This window comes from Colius striatus, chromosome 1 (assembly GCF_028858725.1).
Source record: "Colius striatus isolate bColStr4 chromosome 1, bColStr4.1.hap1, whole genome shotgun sequence".
NCBI lineage: Eukaryota > Metazoa > Chordata > Aves > Coliiformes > Coliidae > Colius > Colius striatus.
This window is the reverse complement of record NC_084759.1, coordinates 61,990,876-62,018,432: the sequence shown is the minus strand read 5'-3', so window position 1 is coordinate 62,018,432 and position 27,557 is coordinate 61,990,876. Positions and strand designations below refer to the sequence as shown.

Below are 27,557 nucleotides of genomic sequence, written 5' to 3'. Positions count from 1 at the left end.
GGTCACGCCCCAAGGAGCCGAAAGCAGCAAATTGTCTGAAGCAGTTCAGTCATCATCCAGCTACAAAAGGTGGAGTAAAATAGTCCTTCCTCCTTGGGACAACAACTTGGGCAAATGGTGGGGACTCAAAAGGAATTGTTCTATGTGCACCACCCCTTTTAGATAGAACCTGTGTTCAATCGCCCACCCATGGTTCACAAACAAAAGCCAATGGTTAAAGACTTAGGGCTAAATTTTACAAACAGTATTTTAAAAAGTTATTGCTAGGTATTATATACAGAAAACTCTGAAAAGCAAATCTATTTTTATCAACATTTGGAATATGAAAGAGGCAAATACTGCCAATGATTTTTTTTTAAAGTCTGATTTATAAATGAAGTGCTAATGAATACTTCCACAAATGGTACTTCATATAGTAAAGCATGAAGGCAGATTTTCACTGCTGCTGGTACAAGAATAAATCTGAGTGAGTAAATCTGCTGCATGTTGCCATTTTTTATCTTTCTTGGATGTGGAAATATAATCTTGTGCAATATTTAAAGAATGTGAAAACTCTGCACAAGAGGGCCAGTGCCTCACTGGCAGCGAAAGACAGTACTGGCACAGACCAGGAGCAGAGTGTTTTTGCAGGCTTGGTGCTTTCCCAGTTGTAATGGCATCCTTTTCAGTACCAGTACCAGTTCAAGGCAGCCACTTAGGGCATGCAATGACCTACACTCTGCTGCTGGAGAACTTCATTGGCACCTGGGATTAGCAGGGCATAGGAAAATTGTACCTATTCCCTTTTCCAACCCTATGAAAGTGTTGCTGCTTGCAAAAATGCGTGTCCCTCCAGCCTGGGAGCTGCCCAGCCTTGGAGACAGCAGGTAGAGGCATCACTGCCTACATCTGCCACAGAGGAGCAAGCACTGGAGGGCTGCACCTTTCTGATGCACAGAGGGACTGGCAGGTATCTCCTATTAATGCCAATTAGAGCTACACAGTGTTTGTTGAGCGAGTGGTTTATTGCCATTGGTTAGGTTGTTAGCTTAATGAGATTAGACAAGATCTAATGAAAGAAGACAAGTACATAACGTGTTTGTAGTAGTTAAACTGCTCCGCGCAGGGATTTTCTGGGACGGAGGCATGGCATGGCATAATAGCCTGTTCTCTGTCACATCGCCCCATTCCCACAGGTGCCTCGCTGGGAAGCTGTCATATTGTCAGTGCCGGTATTTTCCTTTCTTCTGAGCTGGCAAAGGGTTGTCAGTCCGATTTAACTCACTGTTCTACATGTACATGATCAAATGGTGGCATCCATTTAATAAACAGTGAACTGTGCTGCTTGTGATTGATTCCTGACACATCGGTCAGCCTCACCCCGCTATCAAACTTGTCCAACTCAGCTGCCTCCTGGGGCTGCTTTACCAGAGAAGGGTTAGCAGCAAACTGATGACTGCCCATCGAGCAGATAATGATGGGAAAAAATCAATGAAAACCTGTGTGGCTATAATGATGGTAGAAATGCTAACTGGGTGGGAGAGGCAAAAGACTGCAGCTGAGACGCGGGCTCAGTCAGATATTCCGAGAAGCAACAAAGCCCCCCTGCACATCTGAGCGTTGGTGGCGACGTTGTGGAGAACAAGAACAAAAAACTGATCATCTTCAGCAACTCCCACGCATTTTTCAGATCATCTTCAAGGCTTGGCTTCTTCAGACATTTATAAAAGAGATCGGGAATATAGAGACTGGAAATAATTTGGTAGCCATTAGAAATCTGCAGTAGGTTACTGTGAGTTGCCACATTTTTAGGTAGCACCTGTCTGGTTCGATGCCAAAGGGCCTTCTGGCATAGAATGTGGATAGAATTCATAATAAATTAAAACTAAATGCAGAAAGGGAGTTTTGAGGTCATAATGTATTTATTTTTTCAGGAGTGAAAATCATTATTGTGTTGGGCCAGCCAAAGAATTATACTTCTTTTGGACCTTTGCGAAAAGAGACCGGGGAACTAGTAGGTGCTTCATGTTTAAAGTCTTCTCAGGGAGCTGCATTAAAATAGAGACAAAATATTGCAGAAAGGTAGAGTCTTCTGGCCTGCCAAGGGGTCAGTACAACTTAATTAAACAGAGTTTCTCATTTCTCAAACTATAGACTATCTATCCATCTTGTGCCCTCCCCTCTGCAGATGTCATATGTGTCATGAACATAGAATTTATGTAAACATTTGCCATCTCATTGAGCGCCTCCATCCTTTATCAGGCTTACAGTCAAGTGTTATTCTCTGCCTCATTTTAACCAGTCATTTCCATTAGCACTAATAACACCGGGATGGGGGATCTTCCATTTTGCACAAACCTTGTGCTGACCTTCGTCTGTGACTTTCCCTATCAAGGAATGACACTCTGAGGAAGATGTCACCCCTACCTTAAAGACATATGTTGAAGGAGTGTGAACAGGATATGAATCATCTTACAAGTCACACTGTACAATATCTTTTATTCTTCTTCCTTTTAATGTGCAATCCTTTCTCTTTGGGTTTTGTTGGGGTGGTTTTTTTTGGTAAATGGTATTTGGGCTAGAATGCTTTTTGCAGAACAGAAGACTGGAACTCTTCAAAACCGTGGTGCCAAGTGTCTCCTCTCCCTCCTATTTCAAAATAAATCATTCTCCTGGTAGTAATGAGTAATACAGAAAAATGCAGGCAGCAAGGATTTTGCCAGGGAGAGAGAGATTTGCAGTGCTGTGCTTTGGCTTCTATGTAAAGTTCTATTTAATGACACTGCCACAGAAGGAGTATTATATTATCTGTCCAACTGCTCAATCCTTCAGTCTTGGTGTTGTATAAGCACACTCCTATTTTTTTACATTTATAAGCAGCAAGTGATTCCAGAGAAATTCCTGTTCCAGCTGCGAAACTCAACAGACCCCAACTGTGTCATTACCTCACCCTGTTGGGGCAAGTCCTGCTTCTGCAGCTGCAGATGGCCTCTGCCAGCTGCCTCTGGAGGGTCCAGCCACCCTCCCTGGGAGCACGCACCCCTTGCCACCACAGCCAGCATGGCCCCAGCCACACACCATGCACAGCCAGCAAGGCCAGAGGGAGGCTGTTGTTCCCTCTTGCAGCAAAATCAGGATGACAGGGGCAGCACTAGGGCTGCAGCCATTCTTCAGCATCTCTGAAAGCCCCAGAGGGAAGAGGAGCCATGGGTCATGGGGGCATGGCTGGTCCTTGCCTCTCCAAGGGCACTGAGGGAGCCAGGACTCCTGAAACTGGCACTAGAGATGCAGTGAGGCAGCCCGCGTGTCCTCTTGTAACATTGCTGCACTGATCAAATCCTACCTACTCAAAGTGATTTGATGATCCCTAATGTTGGGGGTTTTTTTCCCTGCTGTTTTTTTCCGGGTTTTGGAGGGAAATTTACGAGATTCTTCTTTCTGTTGGGTTACCTAGGGTGGTTTTGACATTCAGAGATGGTATAAACAAGGTATTTGCCTCTGAACTCTGTAAGTCTAGCAGAAGTAGTTTTTTCAACAAAATGAATTTTATCTTGCTGCCTGAATAGAACGTTTCAGAAGATTTCTGTCTCCCAGAAGTTGCTTGAAAATGCCAGCTTTCAATTGGACAGAAGACATTGAATTAGTTACATTCATAATTAATCTCTACAGCCTCACCTAGGTAGAGGGACTCCATGCCTGTCCCACCAGTATGCTTTGACTTCAGCCTTAGAGACAGATCAGACCGTTTAATTGCATCCTCACCAATTTCTCCCTGATGAGACAACCAAGCTGCACAGTGCCGTACTTCCGTGGTGCAGAAGCACGTCTGCTGAGAGCACAAGGAGAGCCCATGGGCTGGGTCTCTCTCTTGGCACAGCCGTTCATACACAAAGGTCGGTGTAATCCCCTTACCAACTTCCTGAGCTGCTTAATCCCTTCAGTTAATAGAATCATACAATCATTATGGTTGGAACAGACCTTTAAGATCATTGAGTCCAACTACTAACCTCACACTGCCAAGCCCACCACTAAACCATGTCCCTCAGCACCTTTTAAATATCTCCAGGATAGGGACTCCATCACCTCCCTGTGCAGCCTGTTTCAATGCTTAACAATGCTATATCAGCGATTTCCAAGAGTCAGAGATGTCCAGGCATGATATATTCAATGTATAGGGACAGTTTCTCAGCTGGAGTGAGTTGCCCCAGATCTACTGACACCATCAGCATTACACTAATTCATGCCACAAATAGAATCAGGCCATAATGTTTTTTAATTCACCACAGCTCATGTTTCACATGACACAGATGCAGATCTCTGAGTCAAGGCTTTTCATTAACACATTCCTGAATATCTCAGTATCTGATTTGCCAAAAGTAAAATGGCTCTTGATTCTCATTTCCTCTGGACTGCCTTTTCACCAGTGGCTTAGGCTTGATTCATTCTGCTGTCAGTGAGTAATGAGGAGAGTCTGCCTGAGGACGATGGGGCATCCTTACTTTTGGAGAGGGTTGATACTCTGTTGTTGATCAAGCATCTATTGACTGCTGGATGCTGTGGCAAGCAACGTACTTTCCTTGAGGACACTTGTATGAGGCTCTGACATGGCTGTAGAATGCTTTCTGCAGCACCTTACTGCCAGTGACCAGGAGAAGACACTGGCCTGGTTGGCCTCCCAGCTCCTCCTGTCTCAGATGGACATTTGCATTTCCCCTATCTTTATCTTGTTGGGCTCTTTAGTGGGAGGTGAATGCACCTTAATGCTCTAAGATACAAAGATACTGTCCTTATAAAAGAGTCTGGCAGGAGTAAAGACAGCTTAATGCAGAAGTGGTGTTTATATTAATGGCCTGACAATTAGCAAAAAGAAATCAAAGTTTTACTTGATTTTTACAAGCCTTTATTTGGGATTCAGGTCTCATTCTCCCTGCAGGAGATCTGGAAAATGTGGCTTTCCTTGGCATTTCAGCAGCTTTTTTTTTGGCACATCTAGGATTTATGCTTGGTTTGATGAAGTTAAAGCTGGCATAGCTTTTCTGCAGGTGGAGCATTTGAGCAGACAGGTTTATACAACTCTGAAGAACTGGAGCAGACTGGAGGAGAACTTGATTTAAAGATAATCTGGGGAAGGTGGAGTGTTATGTGAGAAGGGAGAAAAATGCATATGAAATAAATTCAAGTGTTAGATTAGGTGCTTTCCTCACTCTGCTGCTAGTTCACACTCTTGAAGGCTCTGGCATCCCCTAAATAGAAGGCAGGCACTCTGAATCAAAGCAAATGTTTTCTCTGTCGTTTCTGACACGACTCAATGTTTCCATAGATGGGCTGGCAAATCAGGTAGGCTGTAACTGTCTTTCTCACCCACAGTGCTACACTCAAAGTCGCTGCCTGTGCTTCAGAGGCACAGCACTGCCAGAAGACAGAAGTGGTGTGGTGGGGAGGGGTCCCCTGTGTCATGCCCAGCTCCTGTGAGCTTCTTACATGAGATGAAACATCATGCTCACGTCCACCTTCCCTTGACATCTCAGATGTTGTCACTGTCCATACCTTCAGGGAAAACTGGAATGGTGCCATAGTGTTATTTCCAGTGTAAACGGTAGCTCTTTAATTCTTGGCTGCATGTCTCAGCTCATGGCAATCATAAGCTTAGTGGCATTTGTTTATGAGTAGCGTCATGGTCGACCATGGCTTCTCTTCAATGGAATTTTATTCATATTCTTTCTTGGTCATGGCAGGGAGACTCTTCTGGTTTTTTATGATTCACAGCAAGTGAACTTTTATCATTTTATTCATAAAATTCCCAAATGATCAGACATAAATGCCTCATTCCTGCCACTATCCTCCCCAAGAGTATTGTGTGCCAAAAAAAGACTTGGAGTTGGCTGACAAGTCATTTCCTGATTTGCAGCCGTTCCAGATTTACTCAGCTACCAGTCACCCCCACAATGAGCATCGTTCCTGTTGGAATGGGAGTAGATTTACTCCTGAGTTGGTTTTTTTTAATTCTCTGCTATAGGTTTAAGCCTGCCAGGTGCTGAACCTTAATTCCTGCAGAAGCTATCAATGAAGTCTGACTTTTGTCATATGACTGGGCGATGATGTGACATCTGGATCTCTTATATGCTGGAAGTGTTAGCCCCTTTTGTACCTTAATTTGTAGCAGATGGCTATGTCCTACAAATAAGGTCTATTTCTACTCCAGTATATCACGGGTAGGATCTAGAATATATTTGTTCCTTTACCTAAATTGTGTAGACACCAAAGTCCCAGAAAATGATGAAGAACACTTTTGTTCCTTAAGTAGCCAAATCTCCTTATGCACCTCAGCTTTTGGCTGCAAAGTTTCCAAGGTTCATAGGTGCAGGAGCACACAGACAAACCTGCTACCCTGGGCTCTGGATACACAGCACCTACACATGTGCTACTGTCGTGCAGAGACAAGACAAATTCTGCCTTTCTCTTCCCAAATCCTAGGATGGGCTTGCTCTTTAGATGTATTCAGAGCTCACAGATGTGTTATATAGAGGCTCAGGGAAAAGAGAATTATATACCCATAGGCATCATCCTTGAAAGCGCCAGTCTGCTCTCCCAGTGATTGGTCCACTAGTCTGGAGGTCATCTATAAAAACTTGCATGCGCTTCATGTTGAAGCTGGAGCATAGTCAACTAGACTAGTGTCAAAACAAGATCACCTGGAAGTAGCCTTAAGATAAGTTGCTTCTTTTGCCATGCTGATTGTCGAAGCAATCTGCCCACTTCAAGGAAACTCAAACCTGAAATGCTTAGCCAATGTGATGTGACCAACATACTCTCTTGAGACTTTTGTGATCACGCAGGAGTTTCAGTTCTCATTTTGTTTAAATTAAACTTTGTAAACATTGTGTTTGAGGAGAAAAACCTTAAGATGCAAACCCTAAAGAGTTGCCTGTCAACAGGAAAAAAAAACAGCTCCAATGATTATGCAATTATTTTTTAAATCCCAATATTTTTTTTCACCTTGCATTGTGTTTTATTATTGTTTGGGTGCAGGAAGTGCTGGAAAAGGGTGATTAAAGTAAGCTTGAATCATGCACTGAGTTTGATAGTAGGGATAAAAGTCCTCTTTCCTTATGTGTCTGGAGATGCAGATCGTATCTGCTCTACTGTCCGCTGGCCTGTGTCGATATAAACTAAAACAGATATGCTGAAAAACCTGCAGAGTTCTCCTGTTCTCTAGCAGAATCACACAAAGGAATAGCTTGGTGTAGTGATGTGAGCGAGGCTGCATTGTGTCAGTCACTTGAGCAATTGGCCCCTGGTCTTATCCTTAGCACATACTTAACACATCTTGCCAAATTATGCGGTTGCTTAGTAATGTGAACAAATATCCCCTGGAGATTCAATAACCAAACTCATTATCACTTGTCATGTAGGCCAGGAACTGAATCCAGATCTCCAGGAGTGAATGACTGGTGTGCTAACCTAGTCTCCTACTGCTAAAATAGCAGAAAGAATATGTGCAAAGTCAGCTCCATGCAGTGGGTAAAAATATGCCCTCGGTAAAAACACAGAGAAGCTCTATTAAAAATGATTCTCATCACATAGATTCCATTATCTGAAGTAAGCATGAGGGAATTTAGAATTTGCTAGTGTTTTGAAAAGTGACATAAACAAAGACCAATTTTTAAAACTTTTTCTTAATTATCTATTTTTGATCTTGCAAACAAAGCAATATAGCTGTTCTGGTTAAGTGTTGTGGCAGAGGAAGAGGCTGTTGTGTGTGTCATCTTCTAAACAACTTCAGGGGGACACTAAATCACTTTGAAAACAGGATTGCATTCCAGTGTCACCTGCGGATGCTGATAAGTGGGTCTACAGCACCGAACACAACTGTGTGTGAAGGTACCTGCCCTTGCACGAGACAGTCTTGTTTGCCACAATATTAGACACACTGTCGAAGCTCATCACAACAGTGCTGACACCTCCCTTGGATCCAAGCTCAATACCCCGCTCAGAAAGGTGCTGTGCTGAAGGGACAGCTCCTTTGGGACTGGCTGGATGGCACTGCACGTGTAAATCTGTGATCTGAAATTTTTCCTAAGTGCTCTACTTTGTCTCCCTCTCTTCAGCAGGTTCCTTCTGGTTCATCAGGAAAATGCAGAGAGTCAGCCAGTTTTCTTAACAATGATTTTGGCAGTGAATCCAATATTTGTAGATCTGCGTACTGAATACATATGCTGTTGGCTATAAAGATACCACATTTTTTGCTCATAAGCAATCCCAGCTGCATATATGGTTTTTGGACTCTTTTTATTTTATTCTGGAGTAAATTTCAGACCAGCTGCTCAGAGTACAAATGCAAGTTGGTTTAATTCATGTAGATAATATATGCATATCAGACATCCAGGGTGTGTGTGCACTCATAATGATGGGACTTCAGAGAAGATGCAGGGACTGATAATTTGCCTGAACAAGGTCAATACTGGCAAACATGGAAGGGAACATCTTAAGCTGTCGTTGGCCTTTCATGTAATATCTGCTCAAGGGTAAAATGGGCTTGATCTCCCTTAAGCAGCATTTCCTGTCACTTCCCCCGGACATCATTAACACAGATTAATTGTTTTCTAGAGTTCAGTCTACAGGAACTTTCCACTGTCATCAGCACTTTCAACTTGTTACCTTGTCTGAAGGCAAGTTTGCAAAGTTTCTTGCAATTTTCTTGTTAAAATAGCCAACAACTGTTGCCACAGAGACCAAATTGAAGGGATGGCATCTTCTCAGTGCAATGTTTTGGAACTGGGTTTGATTTTTCTCACGTTTCATTCCATGGAGAAATTTTTCTTTTTCAACTATTGAACACATAATTTCTCATTTCCTACCTTTGTGAGAAGACATTGATGTAGTAGCTGCAGGTTCTCACTAGCTGAACAGTCCTCCTATCAATCTGGGGGATTTTTTGCAGTTATCAGGTTCTTGCAGGCGTAATTGCATGTTTAGTGCTCTAGAAGAATGGACCATGAGGTATTTGCTACACTGATACATCCAAAGGGATTTTAAAGCTACTGTCACACTGCATCATACTTACATTGCTACCTTCTCATGCTGCAGGACTTTTGTGGGTTGAGTGGAAAAGATTCAATGAGGTTTTGGCATTCTTTCGGGGATTTAGGTATTGACCACATCCAGAGCCAGGACACAAGTCAGAGTACGCTGGGGCTCAGTTTTATCAAGTGTCTACTTGATGTGTCTTTGCCATGTGCTCTGGTTTGCATCAGTCTTCAGATCTGTGGTCAGAAAGAAGCTTTCTCCTTCACTTGGGCTGCAAAGTATTTTGGCAATACATTTTTGAATTTTTCTTGGTACTTATCATCTCAAGTGGTGAGGAAGCCTTCTTACCATGTTTTGATGAGCTCCTTTCCTTCATCAGGAGCAGGACATTGGAAGTGCTTCTGCTCTCTCCTGCTGTCTACATTTACCACGTGAAAGTTACAGCTTCTGGTCTTTCCTACTTGGCATTAAGCTCATGAGAAGGGTTTTGAGAAACGCTTTGTTGCCTGTGGTGAATTGGAGCATGCAGAAAACGTGGCTGAGAACCCGAGAAATATATCTATTGCAACTTCTCTTGTTCACTGCTGAGGACTAGGCTCAGTGGTCATGTGAGAATCCAGCAGTCTCAAAGGGGTTTCTGCCTATCATTTCTTGACTTTTCTCGTACTTGCACAGATTCTGGATTTGCTTATACTTGATTTGTTCCAGCCTGCACCACTAGGTAATTACAGTTGAGTTATTGGTGTGCTGTAATGGACTTAGGTATAATTTCTGAGCATAGACATATTCTTTCAAGTTCTGACTCCATAGAAACATTCAAACCAGGATGTGGACAATTCCTTAGTTGAAGTTCTGGCAGGCAGGAGGATGAGGTGGTTAAAAGAAAGCACTGGCATCATATGGAAATTAAATTCCTTTCCTTTGAAATTCAGCACAGTAATTCCCATCTGCTCAAGTGAGGGATCCAGCGCTCATTCTCAGACTTGAAGCTATCACTTACTGTCAAACTGAAGCTGTGGGTTTAGGGTAAGACTGAGCCTATAGAGCTTGTCTGGGTACTACTGCTGAAAAAGGAGGGTTTGATTCCTATCTGAGCCCTCCCATCAGGTGTGCAGTCCCGTTGCCTTCCTTGGGCAGCATATCGTGCTCGTCTTGAAGCCTGAGGAGTCAGCTCGGGGGGGCTAAACTCACAGACACGTTAACCAGCAAAGATTGCCCCAAAATGGTCTCATTTGTATCATAAAACCGTGCCCTTGGACAGTTCTCTCTCAAGCTCTTTCTTCTCAGTCCCATTGCTGAGAGCATAAAGAGGATTGCATCTTTTTCCCGCAGCTCCACAAAGGGGGATGTCTCAGCAAGGAGCTGCTTGACCACGTAGCACTTGCTGCTATTTCACAAAATGTACTTGCAAACCTGTAGTCTTCAGACATGTGCCCAGGTCACATGACATGTGTAACTATGAATAGCTTTTTGGAGGCGGTATGATGGAATAATTAGGGATAACAAGCAGGGAAACAAAGCTTAATTGGTTTTGATGTCATGGAAATACAGGATGTAGTCTTTTTCAGGGTACATTGGTATTTTTTCTGAGCAATATTTAACTCCATACCTTACCTCTGTTTTACCAATTTCTCACTCCAATAGTAGAATCTTCTGTCCTGAAATAGTCACCTAAGCTTATCACACAGTGAGAAGAGTTAAGGCAGACTGAGAGTTGTGCTGGTTTAACTCTACCCCTGCCAAAACTACTACAGAAGCCTGCTGAAGGAGTGGTGAGGTGAAGCCAATGTGCTGAATTAGCTGCAAGGGAAGTGTTGAAGGTGGCAGTTGGTCTTACTTCTGTCCCTCTCAGGGGCCAAAGTCTCTTCTTCCTTTTGAGATATAATCCTTTCCTGAAGTTAAGTGTGTAAAATATATCTTTGAAAAGAAAATGCTCTTCAGTTTTATACTATGGCCAGAGGAGAAGACAGTGCTCTTATTTTATGCAGTATCTCAGTGATTATAGCATTAGCCCAGGGTAGAGGCATAAGAGTTCAATTCGATTTTGAAGGGATTTGAAACCATACAGAAGATGAATAAGTACTAAAACTGTATACACCAGCACTATTTTGCTTTGTTGTTAAGTCATTTTCTGTTGCTAATATGCAGTGTATCTAATTGTAAGCTATTTCTTTATTAGCAGTGAAAACTTTCAGCAGAAACCGTTTATTTCACCAAGTCAGACAGCTACCTTCTTAAACCTGAAAAAGAAATGCCCAGACAACTCATTATTATTGGTTTGAATTATTTATAGCCTGTAGAATTTTACAAGACATTCAAAAAGCAAATGCATCCCATATTTTAAATATTACTAGGTGGCAAAAGATGCACACAATGCAGTATAGGATTGCTATCATAGCATTTCCCCTGGTGTCACTTGCCACAGAACTTGACTGTGCTGCTACAATGGTGACAATCAGGAATACTGTCATTACGGTCAGTGGGGGAGCTCTTGATTTATTTACATTCATGTAGGCAAAGTCAGAAGCAGGCACTGGAAAGTGTTAAGGTCATTGCATCTATAGAGGTGTAGCTGCAGTTTTCAAAATGACTGCACAGCTTTGTGAGATAGAGTTTACGAGCTGACTCTATATTCATAGCAAATGTATGTGAAATATTTTCCCCTTTGGGGTTTACAGCTCCATATGTTCTTATTGAAAAGCAAAAGTATTAGCTTTGTTGTGCAGCGCTTTGTTGATATCACATGTATTTAACTGGGGCAAGATTTCAGGGCTAGTTGCTTTGCTCTGGCCACTTGGGTCCTGAGATTTTTGAGAGTAACAAAGTTGAGTAACATCTCAAAAATTCTACCTGAAGTCAAGTAGTTTTGCCCAGGAATCAAATAATTAACACCAAGACACACAGAGACCACAAAGCTGGGATGGAGACAGAGAACAGGGAAGCATAGGTGTAGTGCTGAGACTCACTTACGCATGCCCTTTCCTCCAAAGTCTCTGAGCATCAGCCACCCCCAGATGAAGCCGTCTCTGGCTATTCCTAGACCAAAGAGGGAAGGGAAGGTGTGCAGGTAGCATTAAGCATGCTGAACTGCTCCCATGTGCCCACTCTGACCCATGCCAACAGGCTGGTAGAGCACCAAGGCTACATCCTGGGGTGTTGCATGTGCAGGCCTGTGGCTTCCAAAAACTCTGGAGCTGAGCATGTCTGCGGCTGTGACTGTGCTCTGTGGAAACACAACCATGGATGAACAAATATGTCAATAATACATCAGGATATGATTGAGAGCATAACAGTCCTTTCAAGAGTCAATCCTCAAAACAAGTGAGTTAGCTGTAGCAGCAGAGATCTTGATGCCCAGGCAGCAAGGCTGCTGCTTCATCACTCACTCACATACATCCTTGCAGATTATGCTGGGTTTTTTTCTAACTGTTTGGGGTTTTTTTCTTGTACTTCATTAGCACAGTGTTAAACATTGGGTACCACATACTCCAGATTAGCCAGAAATTCAGACTCTTAGGTCATGAATATCAATATCCATGCCAGAGGGCTAGTTTCATCTGCAGCCTTTTTTTTTTCCTTTCTTAAAGATGTTTTTCAGCCATTTTCACCATGCTGGTGATTATCCAGTCTGAATCAGGATCCTATTATGTGAAGTAGAGGAGGTTCTTTTGACTACTGCTGAAACGTATGTAATAATAATAGCCACGGAGAGGAGTAAAATGTAGCACAAGCATCCTGTGTGTGTCCCTTTAATTAGAAACCATGCAGAGTTTGAAATCCGAGGTGCTTCCAAACATGCGTAGTGTTCATTTTAATCATTCCTCAGAGTTCAGGAGGAAGCATCAATTAAATTCAATATGAGAGAAACTCCTGAGAGTGGGTGCAGGAAATGAATTTTTTTATCAGTATTATGATGATGATGATGGTGGTGATGGTGATGCACAGGGACAGCACTTTGAAAGTATTAACCTGAAAAGGCATCAAGGAGCTCCACAGTATGTCAGCAAGCAGCCAAAGCGTCAAAAGATCCTTAAGGCATAACTTTGACCCATATTCTGTAGATAATCAACTTTCCTCTCCCCAAAGGGGATTTGGGAGAATGGCATAAAAGCGTGATTTGCATTATGAAGCCTTGTATCTTCCTTGATGTTTTCCTTGTCTGCTCCAACTACTGTCGCTTCCTAACATCAAACCATGCAGAGGTTGCTTCAGCTGGGGGAGAAACTGAAAGGCTCCTAATGGGCTTTTACCACCACAGAGGAGACAAGGACTCGTGATGTTGGAGTGCGAGATGCTCTTTCACCTCTTTGGTTCAGTGAGACTGCGGGAGGCACTGGGCAGCCCTCTCCTCTGACCACCTGGCACTCAGCAAAGCCAGAGCTGATTAAAGCCCTTCTGGCAGTCATCTGGCTAACATGTGGGAAGGTGACAGTCTGTCCTGTCAGTGAGACTGAGGCTTGAAAGTGATTCCTAATCGCCTTTGTGAAGAGAGCGCGTGTCAGTAAATTATGGCTAATGATTTATTTCGGGGTAAGGGACTTGAATGGGAAGACAAAGCAGAGGCAGAGTGGGGGGAGTCAGGGAGCCTGCAGTCTCACCAAGGAGGGGGCAGAGATCCCAAAAAATAAGGTCCTCTTTTGGGGAAAATAACAACCACCAGGGCACTTTCAGTAAACAGTGCTGAAGTGCTGTGATTCAAAAAGCTTGGGGTTTTAATTTTTACTGCATATCAGATATTTCAATATTACCAATCATGAAGAACAGACAGGGGGAATAATCTCCTGGCAAGTAGGTCAGTGCATTCATTTCTTCAGATGACATGAGCGTGGAGATCCCCAGTGTTCTCTCACTTGAGAAGGTCCCCAGCAGCGAAGGGATGAGGAGACTGCTCACACAGCACAGATGTGGATGAGCTAACTCCTCTCATGCTGACATTTTGAGCCAAGAATATTTCAGTGTTAGCATCTCCTAATGCAGTTTCATCTCACTGGCTGTAAAGCCTGTCCCAATGCAAAAGAAACCTCTGCAATTTTCATGTGACTATGGGAAAAGAGGCATAGCTAGTTTTGTGTAACAGGATTTGTGTGGGCTGTTGGTAAGGGCATGCTGCTGATAAATAAGGTTCAGTTGTAAATATTCTCTAGTGACATGTGAATTTATCCACCTATTGAAGTTTACAACTGAGCTACCAAGGAAACATGTTCTTTAGCTCCACTGTGTATGCAGCCCACGGTGCATTTATCAAACTCCCTGTCAGTTCAGGGAAGGCACAATTCAGGTAATATAGTATTTATGAAACTGTTAATACCACCTCAGAAAGTTCTCATAAAGTATGCTTTTTAAAGCTGCCTTATGAAAACTTTGGAGAACGGGAAAGCAGAGAACATATTTTCAGTTTTATAGTGCAGAGCTCTGCTCTGTGGTCACATGCAGTGAGGAAGATACAACAGAAAGAGGTGCTTTATAAGCACTGCGCTTATGTATTGTAAAGCATAGAGTACATGCACCATAAGCAAATCAAACACTGTCTTTTGCAGAAGTGTTAGCATTTAAATAGGAGTTTCAGATCTTCTCCATCAGAAATAAGAATTAAAGCAGCCGTCTTCTCCCTCATCCACACATCCATCTCAATTTACAAACCATGCTGCCACTGTCACTGTGGCAGGACAGGAAGGCTCTTTGAGTGGACACTTTTTCATCCTATTCCCATATCAGAAAGTCTTCACGGTAATTTGTCTCCTTCTGTCTCTCTCATACTCCCGGGAAACCCTGGTAGGGGTCTTGCTCACTCCCTGGTAAAACCATTCCTGTTTCACTCTTCAAACCTCATAATTCGGAGACTCCTTAGCCACTCAGCAAATGCAGATCTCCATATGGAGGAATGATCCCAGCATGGTCCTTGAATGACTTTATGTCACCTCAGAAAGATAAAAATTCCTTCACTTTCAAAGTTTTCTGCCTCGTTTTTTTTCGGTGCTGGAGCCTGTGAGCTGAGACTGTGTTGTTTCGTTCGCTGATTTTCTCAGTTCTTGGTGATTGAAATGACAGAAGAAGCTTTTGCTCAACCATTAAGTTAACGTTTGTGTGAAGGGAGAGAGGAGAAAGATTTTCCTGGTATGCATTTATTTATAGGTTTGTTGGTTTTTTTTCTTAAAAAAACAAACCTGAAGTGTCTTCTCCACCGGTAGCAATCCCAGCAAGATTCGCCGGAGTGGGGCTCCCTCTGTTGAGCTCTGGGAGCTTTGCCAGGTGGTTAATACAGCTGCCGGCTCCATTTTTGGGGCAGCTTCATATCCAGGCCCTTCCTTACCCCTCTCTCTTTGCTGTGGTCCACCTGAGAGATCAAAACTTGCAATGGAAATGTTACAGCAAAATGCGATCTGGGAGTGGGACCTCTGAGCTGTGATCTACCTGGTGTCTGCCAGGAGGAAACCCAGCTCTGATGAATTGTGGCAGGACTGGACTGTAAAGTCCTTTCTCAGGCAGAGTCGGGAGAGAATTTTTGCTAAAGAAACTCTTGAGTCACAAGGCAAGGAGCCAAGAAGAAAAATGTGGAAAGGCTGGAAAGCAAACCAAAGGTATCGGACTGGGTAGCAGAATTACAGAGGCACCACTGGAAAATGTAAGCTGTCCCGTGCTTTGTCAGCTTCCACCAGGAAAGATCAAATAAAGCAATTAGAGCAGAGACTCACTGCTTGGACTTTTATGCAATACTTTTTAGTATTTTCCCTAAAATGTTCTTCTTTTTTTGCCATGACCTATAGCATAAAGAATTGTGTAAAATTCCAGGGCTGTAAATGCTGCCGTTGTGGAGGTATAGGAGTCTGAAAAACAGGAGTCTCAAAACTGCGCAGGGGGTTGCCTTTTAACTCATTTCTTTTACCAAAAAGTGAGCAAGGACTGGGTTCTGGCAGGCAGCTGGGAAAACCAAGTCATTGGTCCTGACCAAAGTGTTGTCATCTGGGGAATAATCAGTGAGAGATTTCACATTTATTTAAAGGATTTAAGACACACTTTGAATGGGGAACACAAGGCAACCTTAAATACGTAATTGCCATAGTGCCTCGGATGTAAAGTTTTGGTTTTGTGTTTCTCTGTAGCCTCAAGGGAGCTCCTATTTGTTTTACAACCTGTCTTTATTTGTGGCTCTGGCAAGCTAAATGTAGCCAACTTTGCCATCTTTCCTCTTTGAACTGCTCGTGTAGCACATCTCAGTGAGATTGTTCCTTCAAGTTACAGCAGCAGGTGGGTTTTTTTCTGCTTTTTGTTTTCCTCTATGTTAGCTCCTGAAGCCCTTGCTCAAGATGTGCTTGGTGGACTTGCAAGGCAGTCAAGGCATATTTTGTCTGGTGGCTTTTTGTGATGCCACATTGCATACTTGGACTATAAGTCTGCTCAGCTATTGTTAGGGACTTTTTGTAGACCAGCTTCTACTCTGAAATGTCTGTATGCGGCAGCCTGTCATTTCACCAGTGCCCTTGCACAGGACCTTATGTGTAAAGTTTGGCCCTTAGGATCTAGTTGACTGCTTTTTGTCTGAAAGCTGAAGGACATATTGATTCTCAGAGTGTATCTAGGCATTGTTCAGGCCATGGCCAGAAGATGAGAGACCACTAAATATTTAGTAGAAGCTGCCAGCCATTCAGCTTTGTTTCAGAGAAGATTACTTGTAAGATAAAGCTCTATGTTGTGCAGAATTTTTCTATACATCCACACCGCTTCATCAAGATTAACTGTATTAAAGCAGTTTAACTGAAACCAGAATTTGACCTGCAATGCCAGCAGTGTGTTGTCAGAACCCCTTATAAAAAAGCAGATAGTTTGGGAGCTTTTGGGTTTTGAAGATCGTGAGGGACTTTGTGCTGACATGGTTAAACAGCTGGCTGCTGTTACCCACTGATTCACAGCAATAGCTGTTGAATTCACTGCTAGAAATCCAACCTGACCCTGCAAATCATGTGTCGTTTAATAGTAGGGCATGTAGTTTGAGAATACTTCATTTTAAATAATGTGTTACTAGGAAAAAGGCATCTTTGAATGTGTAAATATTGATAGATACTGAACGATGGGTTGAAGCAGCATGAGATGTGCAGAAGGTGTAAAGCTATTTTAGCTGCGATTAGGAGATCAGATGAGCTCAGCATGGGATGGTCTTGCATTCCAGTTTTTAAACCTCCTGAGAGAAACAGTGTTGGGCTGTAAAACTGAGGTCTTATTTTGGTAAAGTGAAGAAACCCAAACATACCTATGTGGCAAGCTGTGTAGCAGAAAGCCTGCTGTTTCTTTCTCTGCAGTACTGCAGGCATCAACTGTGTTTGCCAAGGGAAAGTTTGACACATTCTTTAGTCTTGGTGTGTACAAAGATGGACCTTCTAAGGGAAAATGTAAGGGAAAATGAAAGTTCACTATATAAACTACTAAATAACTTTGGGAGACCCTGTTCCTTTTAAAGAGCAGTTGATGTTCCATTCACCCATGAAGATTAACAGCATCCTTTGCTGTTCTGGAGTGATGAATGTCATTATTCCCTGTTCTTTAGGGAGACATCGACACACTAGAATGATGCTGTACCTGCTCACCTTTGTTTTGTCTCCTTCTTCTGAGTGATTCCCATGGTCTTTTCATGCTAATTTAAAAAGTCACTTCTGGAAATGGCAGATAGACTACTAAAGTGTTTGGACACTTCTTCTCTATGTATAAACACCACCTCTTGGGAGTGCGTAGAGGTGTTCCCAAGACCTCCTCACACCTCAAAACAGTATTGGAGAGGCATTTCACCTCCTACTGTAGGGAGGAACTATATACAGCTCAAGTGTGTGTTGTCTGCATATGTCCTCAGGTCTCACAAGGATTGCAGCTTTCCACAGTACCAGCAGCCAGGATCAGGGCCTAACCATTCCAAGTCCTTTGTTAAACAAAACAGTAGAGCTTTAGTTAAAAAGTTTCACTTTTATTGTGATTAATTACTACTTATGTGGCACTATAAACAGACATGAAACTTCCTAGGGCATATAAAGGATTATGTTCAGTTTTCATTCTTCATGGTGCTGTTTTTGTTGTTGGCTTCACTACTTTTATTCTCAAAGTTGATTTTAAAGGTTGTACCTGCAAACAGTGATTTTTCAGGCTTTTACTGATGGTTCACACAGAGCTGACTAATAGCACGATGCTGTTTTTTGTCTTTGCTACTTTGTGCAAAATTGTATTATCTTTGATTAATTTTCCTGTTATTAGCTTTCTGTGAAAGCAAATGCTGCAGTATCACCATTGTGATCTGTCAGGCCAGGTGACCTGGGGATGATAGAGCTCACATGGAAGACAAACCACTTTTTAAGAGTTTTTGCTGTGAGATGTAATTGTGATTTATTATCTGTCATCCTGAAAGTTCCTCTTGAGGACAGTTGGCGCTAAAAAACTCTGTAGGTCACAGATCACATGGCGGTGTACATTTGTCATAACTGCACCGGCTAAAGTTTGGCCCAGCCTCACGTTTTTTCGGCTCATTGCATGCACAAGTGCTCTCTCTTGCTACTGAGGGCTGACTAAGAAGACATGTGTTTTAACATAGCTATTGATTTAAGTGAAATGTGTTGTTCTTGAAAGAACTTAAGCTGACAACGACAGTAGCAGGTAGCAAGGAGTAAGTGGCCCGTGCATGGTTTCTGCTGCCCTTCATGCCATGGCCCTTACCAAGCCCAGCAGACAAGGGACTCAGTCATTGCCACCGTGACTGAGTTGTTTGTTGTGCTTACCACTGACGACTCTGACACTCAAACTAACTTCCACTTTTCCATCTCAACAAGGATTTTGCAACTCACGATTTAAGTCATTGTCAACTCACTTGAACAGCTGCTTTTGATGCCAAGATCCAGGTGTGAATAACAGGGAGCAGCCCATCTCCTCCTTAGCAGTCCTGCTGATGGACGCTCCACCACATAACCCCTGTCCTCTCCAGCATAGTGGCTGCTAGTTCTGTGAAGCTGCTACAGGTGGCAGGAAATCGTATATTGAAGAGTCACTCAGAGGGAGCTTCCTAGTACTTGAAACACGTAGATGCTGTCCCATGCGTTGCCAACCAAATGTTTACATATACAGGGAGATTTGCAGTAATATGTGGTGCTTCAGAGTAATGGAGCAAAAAATTAACAATATATGCTTTAATTATTATTTATGCTCTACAGTAACAGTTTGTGTTTAGTTTTAGTTTACCGCAGAGATGTGCATGCTTTTCATTTCTTTTTCCCTTTCTGGGTCTTTTCTTCTTTATCGACTTTTAATTTGCTTTGGATGTTTACACTTGATAGCACTTCATGAAGGAGATAAACATGTATTCATTCATTCAGAGGAACAGACTCTTCAGATATGTATTTAAAGGATGGGGGATATGGAGACGATGGAGAAATTTGTAGAACTGCAAAAAGCAATGTGACAGTGTGGTTTGCTAAAATGACTTAAGTACAGGCTAAAAGAAAGAAAAAAAATACTGTCCCTAGTAGTACTCTTATCAGGCTGTTCCAGCAGAGTGTTCTGAGACTGTTTGGCTTCATCCGTTCCTGCCTTATCTCTAGCACTGGCTATGAACAATACCCATGAAGTGGAAGGATGAAGGAGTTAAACGCTCCTCCACCTTTTGTGTTTTCCCAATTCTTTCATCCCTTCATGCCCCGAAATGGGTCAGGTGAAGGTGCTGCCCCATGGGGTAGGCAGCATCACACCTGCCTCTCAGGAAGGATTCCCATGTGCAGGAGTAGTCCTTGCAGCAAAAAGGCTGAAGTTTCCCTTCCTTGCACAGATTGAGCTGCACAAGACAAGAGGAAATTACCCTGGAGCATTAGTGTGGTTTTCACACAGCAAGAAAACGATCTTCTGCCTGCGGTTGCAGAGGGAGAGAGAAGTTGTAGCTGGAGCCTCAAGAGGTTTCCTGGGTTTCAGGAATATGAACACAAACTTGCCTTGAGAGAAGGACTTGGTCATTTCTATCTGGGTTTAGTAGCTGGAGGCTACTGTGCATTTAATTTTTTATTTCTTATACAATGCGGTGCATCGGTGTCAATGAATGGTCACAGACTTTGCTCCTGTGTTTGTGAGCCAACAAATCTGGCCAGCCTCTCTGATGATTTTGCACGAGAGGCTTTGGTGCTGTCTTCAGTGTACATCCCTCCTACTTGTGCACAGACACAGAAACATAGACATCCAGGGACCACTTGCTCTCTCAAGAAAGACTGGTTACATGTGGAAATTTGTATTTTCCCATCCCAAATAGTGCGAAGGAGGAAAAACATGTTTTGTAGGCACCTGCACTGCACTTTGGGCAAGCAACGGAGCTTTTTCTAAGTAGTGACCTCCTTCATCAAATACTGCACACAGAAGATGACAAGCTTCAACTCGTGTTGGAGATTGCATTGCTTTTGAACATGCTGGGAAAATGTCTCTTTTCCATAACTTTTGAAAACAGACCTAATCTACCTGTGCAGCTCACACTCTACAAAGCTTTCTACTAGGGGTATCTATTGGAAACAAGCACCTTTGGGTTTCTTTCCCCTCCTTTTGTTCTTCAGAACACGCAAAGAAAAATTCTCCAGCGTAGCCACTTAATTGCTTCATGGCTGTTGTTTGTCAATTTGCCAGCAGGTTTCTGCTTAACTGCTGCCATTTGACATTGCTGAAACACAAATGCAGAATGATTGAGTTGCCAACATATCATTGAGCCTTCTGCAGGGGGCGGGGGGGGGGGGGGGGGAGAGGGGGAGGGGTGTCAGCATATTAACGCTTCAGGCTTTTACGTCAGTATTGATTGCTGAAATAGAAAAGAAATCTTTGACAGTATTCAGCACCGTGCCAGCATGCATTTACTGGCAGCAAAAAGAAACTGGCCGTTGCCATTCACAGTGACTTCATCCCTTCTTTCCTTCCTTCCTTCCTTTCTTTCTTACATTCTTTATTTCTGTACACACCCACACAGAGTTTTGAAATTTAATACACACTGCAGCCGGATTCCAGTTAACCTAACAATAAATCAACGGGGCAAATCAATTTCTTGATACATCCAGATGCAGAGGCTGTTTAACTTTGCAGTCTCCTACATTATGCCCTAGCAGATTTCATGGCAACTGAGGAGGGGGATGATGGCAGGCAGATTCTCTCAGAGCAGGAGTGCACTTCAAGAACTAAACTTGGAGGCAGATATTGGGGTGGTAGTCTCCACTGAGCTCCCCACAGGGCAGCAAGGCTGCCTCTGCACCAGTACCCAAATGCAGGGGTGGCTGTTGTGGGGAGAGGAGCAGCATGGTGCTCTTGAGGCAAGGCTGGGAAAGGGAGTTTCCCTCCTGGGACATAGTGTTGCAGAAGATGTTGAGATGAGGCCTCATGACCGAGAAAGGGCTTTGGCTAAGGAGCAAGGGATGAAGTAGATGGTGAGAAGGTGGCATTGTGGCTCAGTGCTATCCACCAGCTGTTGCTGCAGTGGTGCCCAAGTGTCCAAGCGTCAGAAGAGGAGTAAGAAGGGTTTACTTTGCCAAAGCAAGGAGCAAGAGGAAGGTGTAAGCACTCCTGCAGTTGCTGGAGGGACATCTCTATGTGCTTATCACTGCCCTCTACCAAAACCATTGCCTGCCTCTGCTTTTCTTTAGCTTGATCCCTTAGATGACACTTTGCAGCCTGTTTTAGGTAGAAGGTTTTGTAAGAAAGACCACCTGGCCTTGGGGGGTTTGCATGTGAGTTGGAGATCAGTCCTGGCTGATCTCTTTCCCTTTGAATTGGAGGAGTCAAGTGAAGAAAAGGGAATGGATTGGCCAAGATTATGCTGCACAAAGATTTGGCAAAGAGGGAAATTATCGTAGGATCATAGGAAGATTTCCAAGAAACACCTAACTGCTGATGGGAAGTGACATTACAACTAGCAAACAGCAGCAGTGATCAGTTTTCTTCTATTTCTGAAATATTCTTAATGCTTCTTCCTTTTACATGTAGTTAAGAGGAGCTTCCTGAATCTGATTTGCTTCTCACTGATGGATTAACCAAAAGCAGGAATAATAAGGGGGAACTTCCCCTTACCAATAGTCATTAATGTAATCAGACCACTGAAAGTCCAATGAAAGCTGAATCTTTTGGCCAGAAAATGTCAGCAACAAAGCTTCAAGAGTTTATTTGTTGGTTTGAGTGGGTTTTTTTGTAATAGTGATATTGAATTTCTGTCTTTGATCCATTGGAGCAAACACTTAGAGCTTTAGAATAGGAAAAGTAGCTTTATTTCAAAAGGATTAGAGGACCCCGCTAGTTCTTTACCTTTCATAGTAAATTCAAGCAAGCTTTATCTGAGATGTTTAAATTAAAATGTGTACTTCTGGCCTTATGGAAAGGCTGGGAAATGTCTCAACTACAGCAATTTTTCATTAGTAGGATGCTTTTCCACTAAACAACGTGTTAATTTTAAAAAATGCCTCTACAGTTTGGTTTTTTTTTTTTTTTTCAGTTGGAAAGCTGTGGCCCAGAATTGGAAAAGCTGTAGTTGATAATTGAAACATTTCATTTCAGAAGCACCTTCCCACTGGCAATTGTGGTTTAAGTACCTATGCACAGATCTTCTCTGTGTCAGACAGCCCCTAGATGATATGGTCCATTACCATGGCCATGAAAGAGAATAGGAACAGAAGCACCTGAACTGCAAATTGTCAGGGGTGCCACGTTACAGTCTCCAAATAAAACAATACCAGATTTCCAATGAAAATTTTTGTCTTGCAGTTTGTTTGTTTTGCTTAGAAGTCTGCATTTTCATCAGGTGAGGGTATAAACAAGCACCTGAATCATCTTCTAGCCAGCTCAATTCATTAGCAATAAATCCCAGCACGTGTTGCGTAAGAATTTCCTTGATGATGTGTGAGACTGAATAAAATCCAGCTTCTTTTTCTGTAGATCTGGGGACTGTTGACTTTTTTGCACAGTAAAATGAGGTTTGAGAAGAGAAAGAAAGTGGTTAAAAAGGGAAGAAAGTGATCTGACCTTGAATTGCAACAAAGATCTTGGGAATAGAAAGGCCCCTTCTAGGGTAAGTGATACAGAGCATGCTTGCCAGGCATGTGCCCGGATCAGCAGTGGTTCAGTGCGCACCTGGCAGAAGTCTTACTCTGTGTTTGATAAATTGTCTTCTCCCAGCATGACTTCAAGTAATGAATCTTTTATTTCTAAATTACTACAAGGCTCCATAGTCTTTCAGCTTCTTTCTTTTTTTTTTTTCCTGATTTCAAATAGGTAATGCAATCTATGCCTTACCTAAGGAGTTTGATGGTATTGTAAGCTTAATCTTTAAAATGCTGGGGAAGGGAGCAAAGCTTTGGTGTCAAGGGAAATAACTATCTTGGCAGAGGGAAAAATATTAGTAGGATGCTGACACTGATTTGGCAGAGACTTTGATGCATGCTTTGTTAGCTGGCTGTTGATTTTCTTTTCTGGTTTTACACTCTTTTTCGTCACATTTGAAGGTGCTTCCAAAATACCCATCTTTAGCTGGATAGCTTCATTCAGATACAGCAAAATCTAAAAGAGTACAGAGGGAAAAAGAGAAACTGTAAATCAGTAATGGGAAAACCATTACCAATGAGCTAGGGACCCATCTGAATGAAATTAAATCCCCATCCAGACAACATGGATAGTGCTCTGTTGAGCTGTGCCTGTCTGACTTCCTCCTTCAGCTCTGTGGTATAGGCAAGAGGATCTGTTGCACATGCTTTCCAAGACCTGTACAGCTACTAAAGCCCTTTGTAATAAAACAAGTGAATTAGTGCCTGTATGTGAAGGTGTGCTCAAGAAAGTTCCTTTCTGAGCAGCATGGTATCTGCCTGCCACAGCAACCATCTGGTGCCCAGCTGCATCTGGAGGAGCTCCTGCCCAAAATGCAGCAAATGCAGGTGTGAGAGCGTAAAACCTGCCCTACCAGAGCAGGTCCACTGAATGCACCCGTCAGGATCGAAAAATGCCTCTGTTTGTTGCTTTAACAAATACTGTAAAAAGTCCTCCCAGCATCTGTCTGGGGTGGGGAAATGGAGTATTTCTGTCAGGCTGCTCCACCTTCTCCCTGTGGAAAGCATCCGAGCGCTATTCTCATGCACAGGAATGTCATCCAGAAGTACAGGCCTAAGCAACACTCTGGGGAACACCAGGGTATTTCATTAAACAAACCTTTACTTTTTCATTGGCCTTACAGGACACCTTGTTGTCAGCCAGCATAGAGAGCAGGGAACAGACTACTCGTAAGCATATACATGCATCAGAAAAACAGGTCGTTTTTATACACATGGCTCCAAAAAAAAATGGCTTAATGAAAGGTTGACTTTACAGGACTCCTTTAACATCCCTGGTGGTATGTGCTGCTACCTATTTGTACTGAGGCTCCAACTAAATAAAATTTAAAATGGCATACGGTACTACAGACATACACCTTTTGTCCTTTGGTATGGGTTAAAGAGCTACTATGGGACCAAAGCAGCAGGCAGCTGTGTCCAGCACAGTTACCTCCTGCTCTGAGCGATTCAGCAAGGAGAACAAGTATCCAGACAGGGCAAGAGCTGCATAAACCGATACTTCCACCAAAAAAACTGTTCATGCAGTCACAGCCTGAATGAGATAATCTTGCACTGAAGCCAAAGTGAACTCTGGGAAGAATTCTTCGCAATCATGTAATTTCCATCAAATAGGTTTCTCTTTTCTATCACACCAAACTATTAACTTTTTTGCCTTTTTTTTTTTCTCCTGTGCTGTGAATTTTTTTAGCTTCTTTCTTTAAATGAGAATGAAAGCCTCAGAGCTCTTTTCAGTTCTAGAAGAAAGATTTGAGGCATTCTACTTATTCTGCTTTTCCACAGGGACATTAATTCATAAGCACAAAGAATATTATAACTGTTTACAGTAGCCCTCAGTGAGCAGCGTGAGACTTGAGGGTTTTAAAAGAAGGAAGAGTATTTGGTTACAGAATCAAAAGCTAAACTAAAAGCTTCAAACTCAAAAATGTTTGGAGTTGCTCAAACAAACACAATGAAAAATTTTCAACTTGCCAACTTTTAGAACCATGTGAATCTTCAAGCTTGGTTTTTTTTGTTTATCTTCTGAGCCTCAAAAATGTAAACAACCCTGAAGGTCAAAAATGTCTAATATTTCACCTTTAGACATGTCAAGTTTTCCTTGTTTAAACACATAGCCCTGCTTACACAGGATATTTTGCAAATTAACAGATGCTGTTTGATGGTGTGAGAGGTACTGTGGGTTTCATCCAAGCTTCAAGAGAACTGCAGAGCCTCGTCTGATGTAGCACACTTACCTTCTCAGTCTTACCATCATGTGCATCCCAGTTTTCCTGTGAGATCCAGAGTATAGCATTGTGTAGCAGTCAGCTGCAGTCATTGAGGCAATTTGGTCACGGATGATCAGTTTGCTTCTAGCTGAAAGTGACTTTCAGAAGGAAATTGGTGCTGGCTCGTGTTTGCTTAAAGATGTTCCATATTTTCTTTCCCCAGAGTGTCTCTCAGCTTCCTTATGGCAAAGCTCTCTACACATATGAGGGAAAAGAGCCCGGTGACCTCAAGTTTAACAAGGGGGACATCATTATACTGCGGCGGAAGGTGGATGAGAACTGGTACCACGGGGAGCTCAACGGGAACCACGGCTTCTTCCCTGCCAGCTACATCCAGTGTATCAAGCCCCTCCCGCAAGCTCCACCTCAGGGCAAAGCACTTTACGACTTTGAAATAAAGGATAAAGATCAAGACAAGGATTGCCTGACCTTCACCAAGGTAGGGGAATAGATCTGTCTTTTTGGAAAAAAAAAAAAACCCAAGTTTAGAGAGTTGCTTCTGTAGAGACTGATTGGGTGTGTGGGGTGCCAGTGGCTGAGTTGAAAACACAGCGATGCTGGGACCAGTGCGATATCTGCCCAGGGATCCTTTCTCTCCATTTGTTTCTTTCAATTGATTTTTTTTGTATCAGAAAGTTAAAACCCTCCACCTCAGGCAGCCTAGTGGGGACAGTCTGATGGGCATGAGTTTCCTTTATTAAGTGGGACATCCCCTCGTGTAACATGCTGGAGGACATTGACTTCTCCCAACTTGCAGCTCCTCCTTCCTGCGGAGGCAAAGCGTGCTCTGTGGCTCTGCAATGTCATGTGCTCCAGCCCTGCTGAAAGGACTGGGTGTAAAGCCTCCCCTCGGGGCAATCCCTCTCTTGGCATCATTGGGAAATTACTCACATTTTGTCTAAAGGAGAAGCCAATGAGACAGTTTGTGCCACGTGCAGCAACATTGGTACAAAGCCAGTGAAACTCAACAAGTAGAACTTGCTACATGCTCTCTGAGAACATTCTTCTGCTTGAAAAGTATACATTTCACCTGTATTAAAATGTTCTTCGAGAATGACTCAATTTTAGAAAAAAAAACGAATGGAAATGGGTCTTTTAACATTCCTTGTTGAATCAGATGTTCCAGTGTTTTAAAATGCTGTTCAGCTTTAAAATATGAATTGCATCATACCGTATACCAATTAGCAGTTGAAATACACTATCATCATATATCTCAGTATTTCCTATTTTAAGATCAAAAAGACATTAAAAAGCAGACTTTTAAAAAACAGTCTTTGGGTTTTTTAAAGTACAAAAATGTTTAATAAATTCCAGTTGGAATGAGAGCAAACTGAGATATTGTAATTTCCCTTGGATTTAAAATGTCACGTTTTCCCTTTCTCCTCCACCTGCTTTCTGTCTATCCCTTCCCTCCCTTGCAATTTGTGTTGACCTTAGATGGGCTTCATGGATATCAAGAAACCCACAGTAAAATAAAGCATATTCCCTAATGTTAATTTATGGCACTGAAAGCCATGAGGAACCTGTTCATTGTCGTTTTCTGTTTCATTTCAGCTGTCTGTGGTTGTTATAGTATCACATAAAGCAATAACAGTTATGCTGGAAATGAATATGAAATAGATGATAAAAATATCCTTCACCGGGATTTTACTGACCTCCTCTTTTGAGGCTACTTATTATAGCTGAATGAATTATTTGCAGCGTATAATTTTCTCACCGAATGTAACAGCTTTTTCACTTGGGCAACGTTTCTCAGCAGAATGCAATTTCCTAGAACGTATACTTTCTCATATTTATTTAACAAAAGATTTGCGAGCACTTTTGCTCCGTTGCAAGGGAAGTGTTTGATAGCAAACACTGTGACTACCCGGCCTCCCTGGAGCTGTGAATCTCTTCGAGAAAGTGGGCTGCTTAGTGAGACGCAGCAGCCAGCCATTAACAGAAAGTTAGCTGGAAGTTGCCATTTTGAACCTAACAGTAAATATATCTGTGCTGGCACATTGTTTTTCATGCTTCTTGCCCAGAGGTACCAGGGTAACTTCTCTAAGAAGCAATCTTCCTTGTCTGCTTAAGATATTCGTTGCTTGCTCCATCTAAGAGTCCTTATAGCTATAGCAGGCAGTCGTGGCCTTTTTTGTTAGGGCAGGTCCTTTCCTAGCACTTTTGTATTTGATATATTTGGTGCTACATATTAGTGTACCTCCTTTAC

General features: G+C 42.6%; 1 protein-coding gene across 1 annotated transcript in view; it reads left to right on the top strand.

Moving 5' to 3' along the window:
- Positions 1–27,557, top strand: part of SH3RF3 (SH3 domain containing ring finger 3) — a 258,831-nt gene that overhangs the window by 135,080 nt on the left and 96,194 nt on the right. Inside the window, exon 2 of the mRNA XM_061997231.1 lies at positions 25,512–25,787. Within this exon, the coding sequence (XP_061853215.1) occupies positions 25,512–25,787 (276 nt within the window). The remainder of the gene's footprint in view (positions 1–25,511; positions 25,788–27,557) is intronic.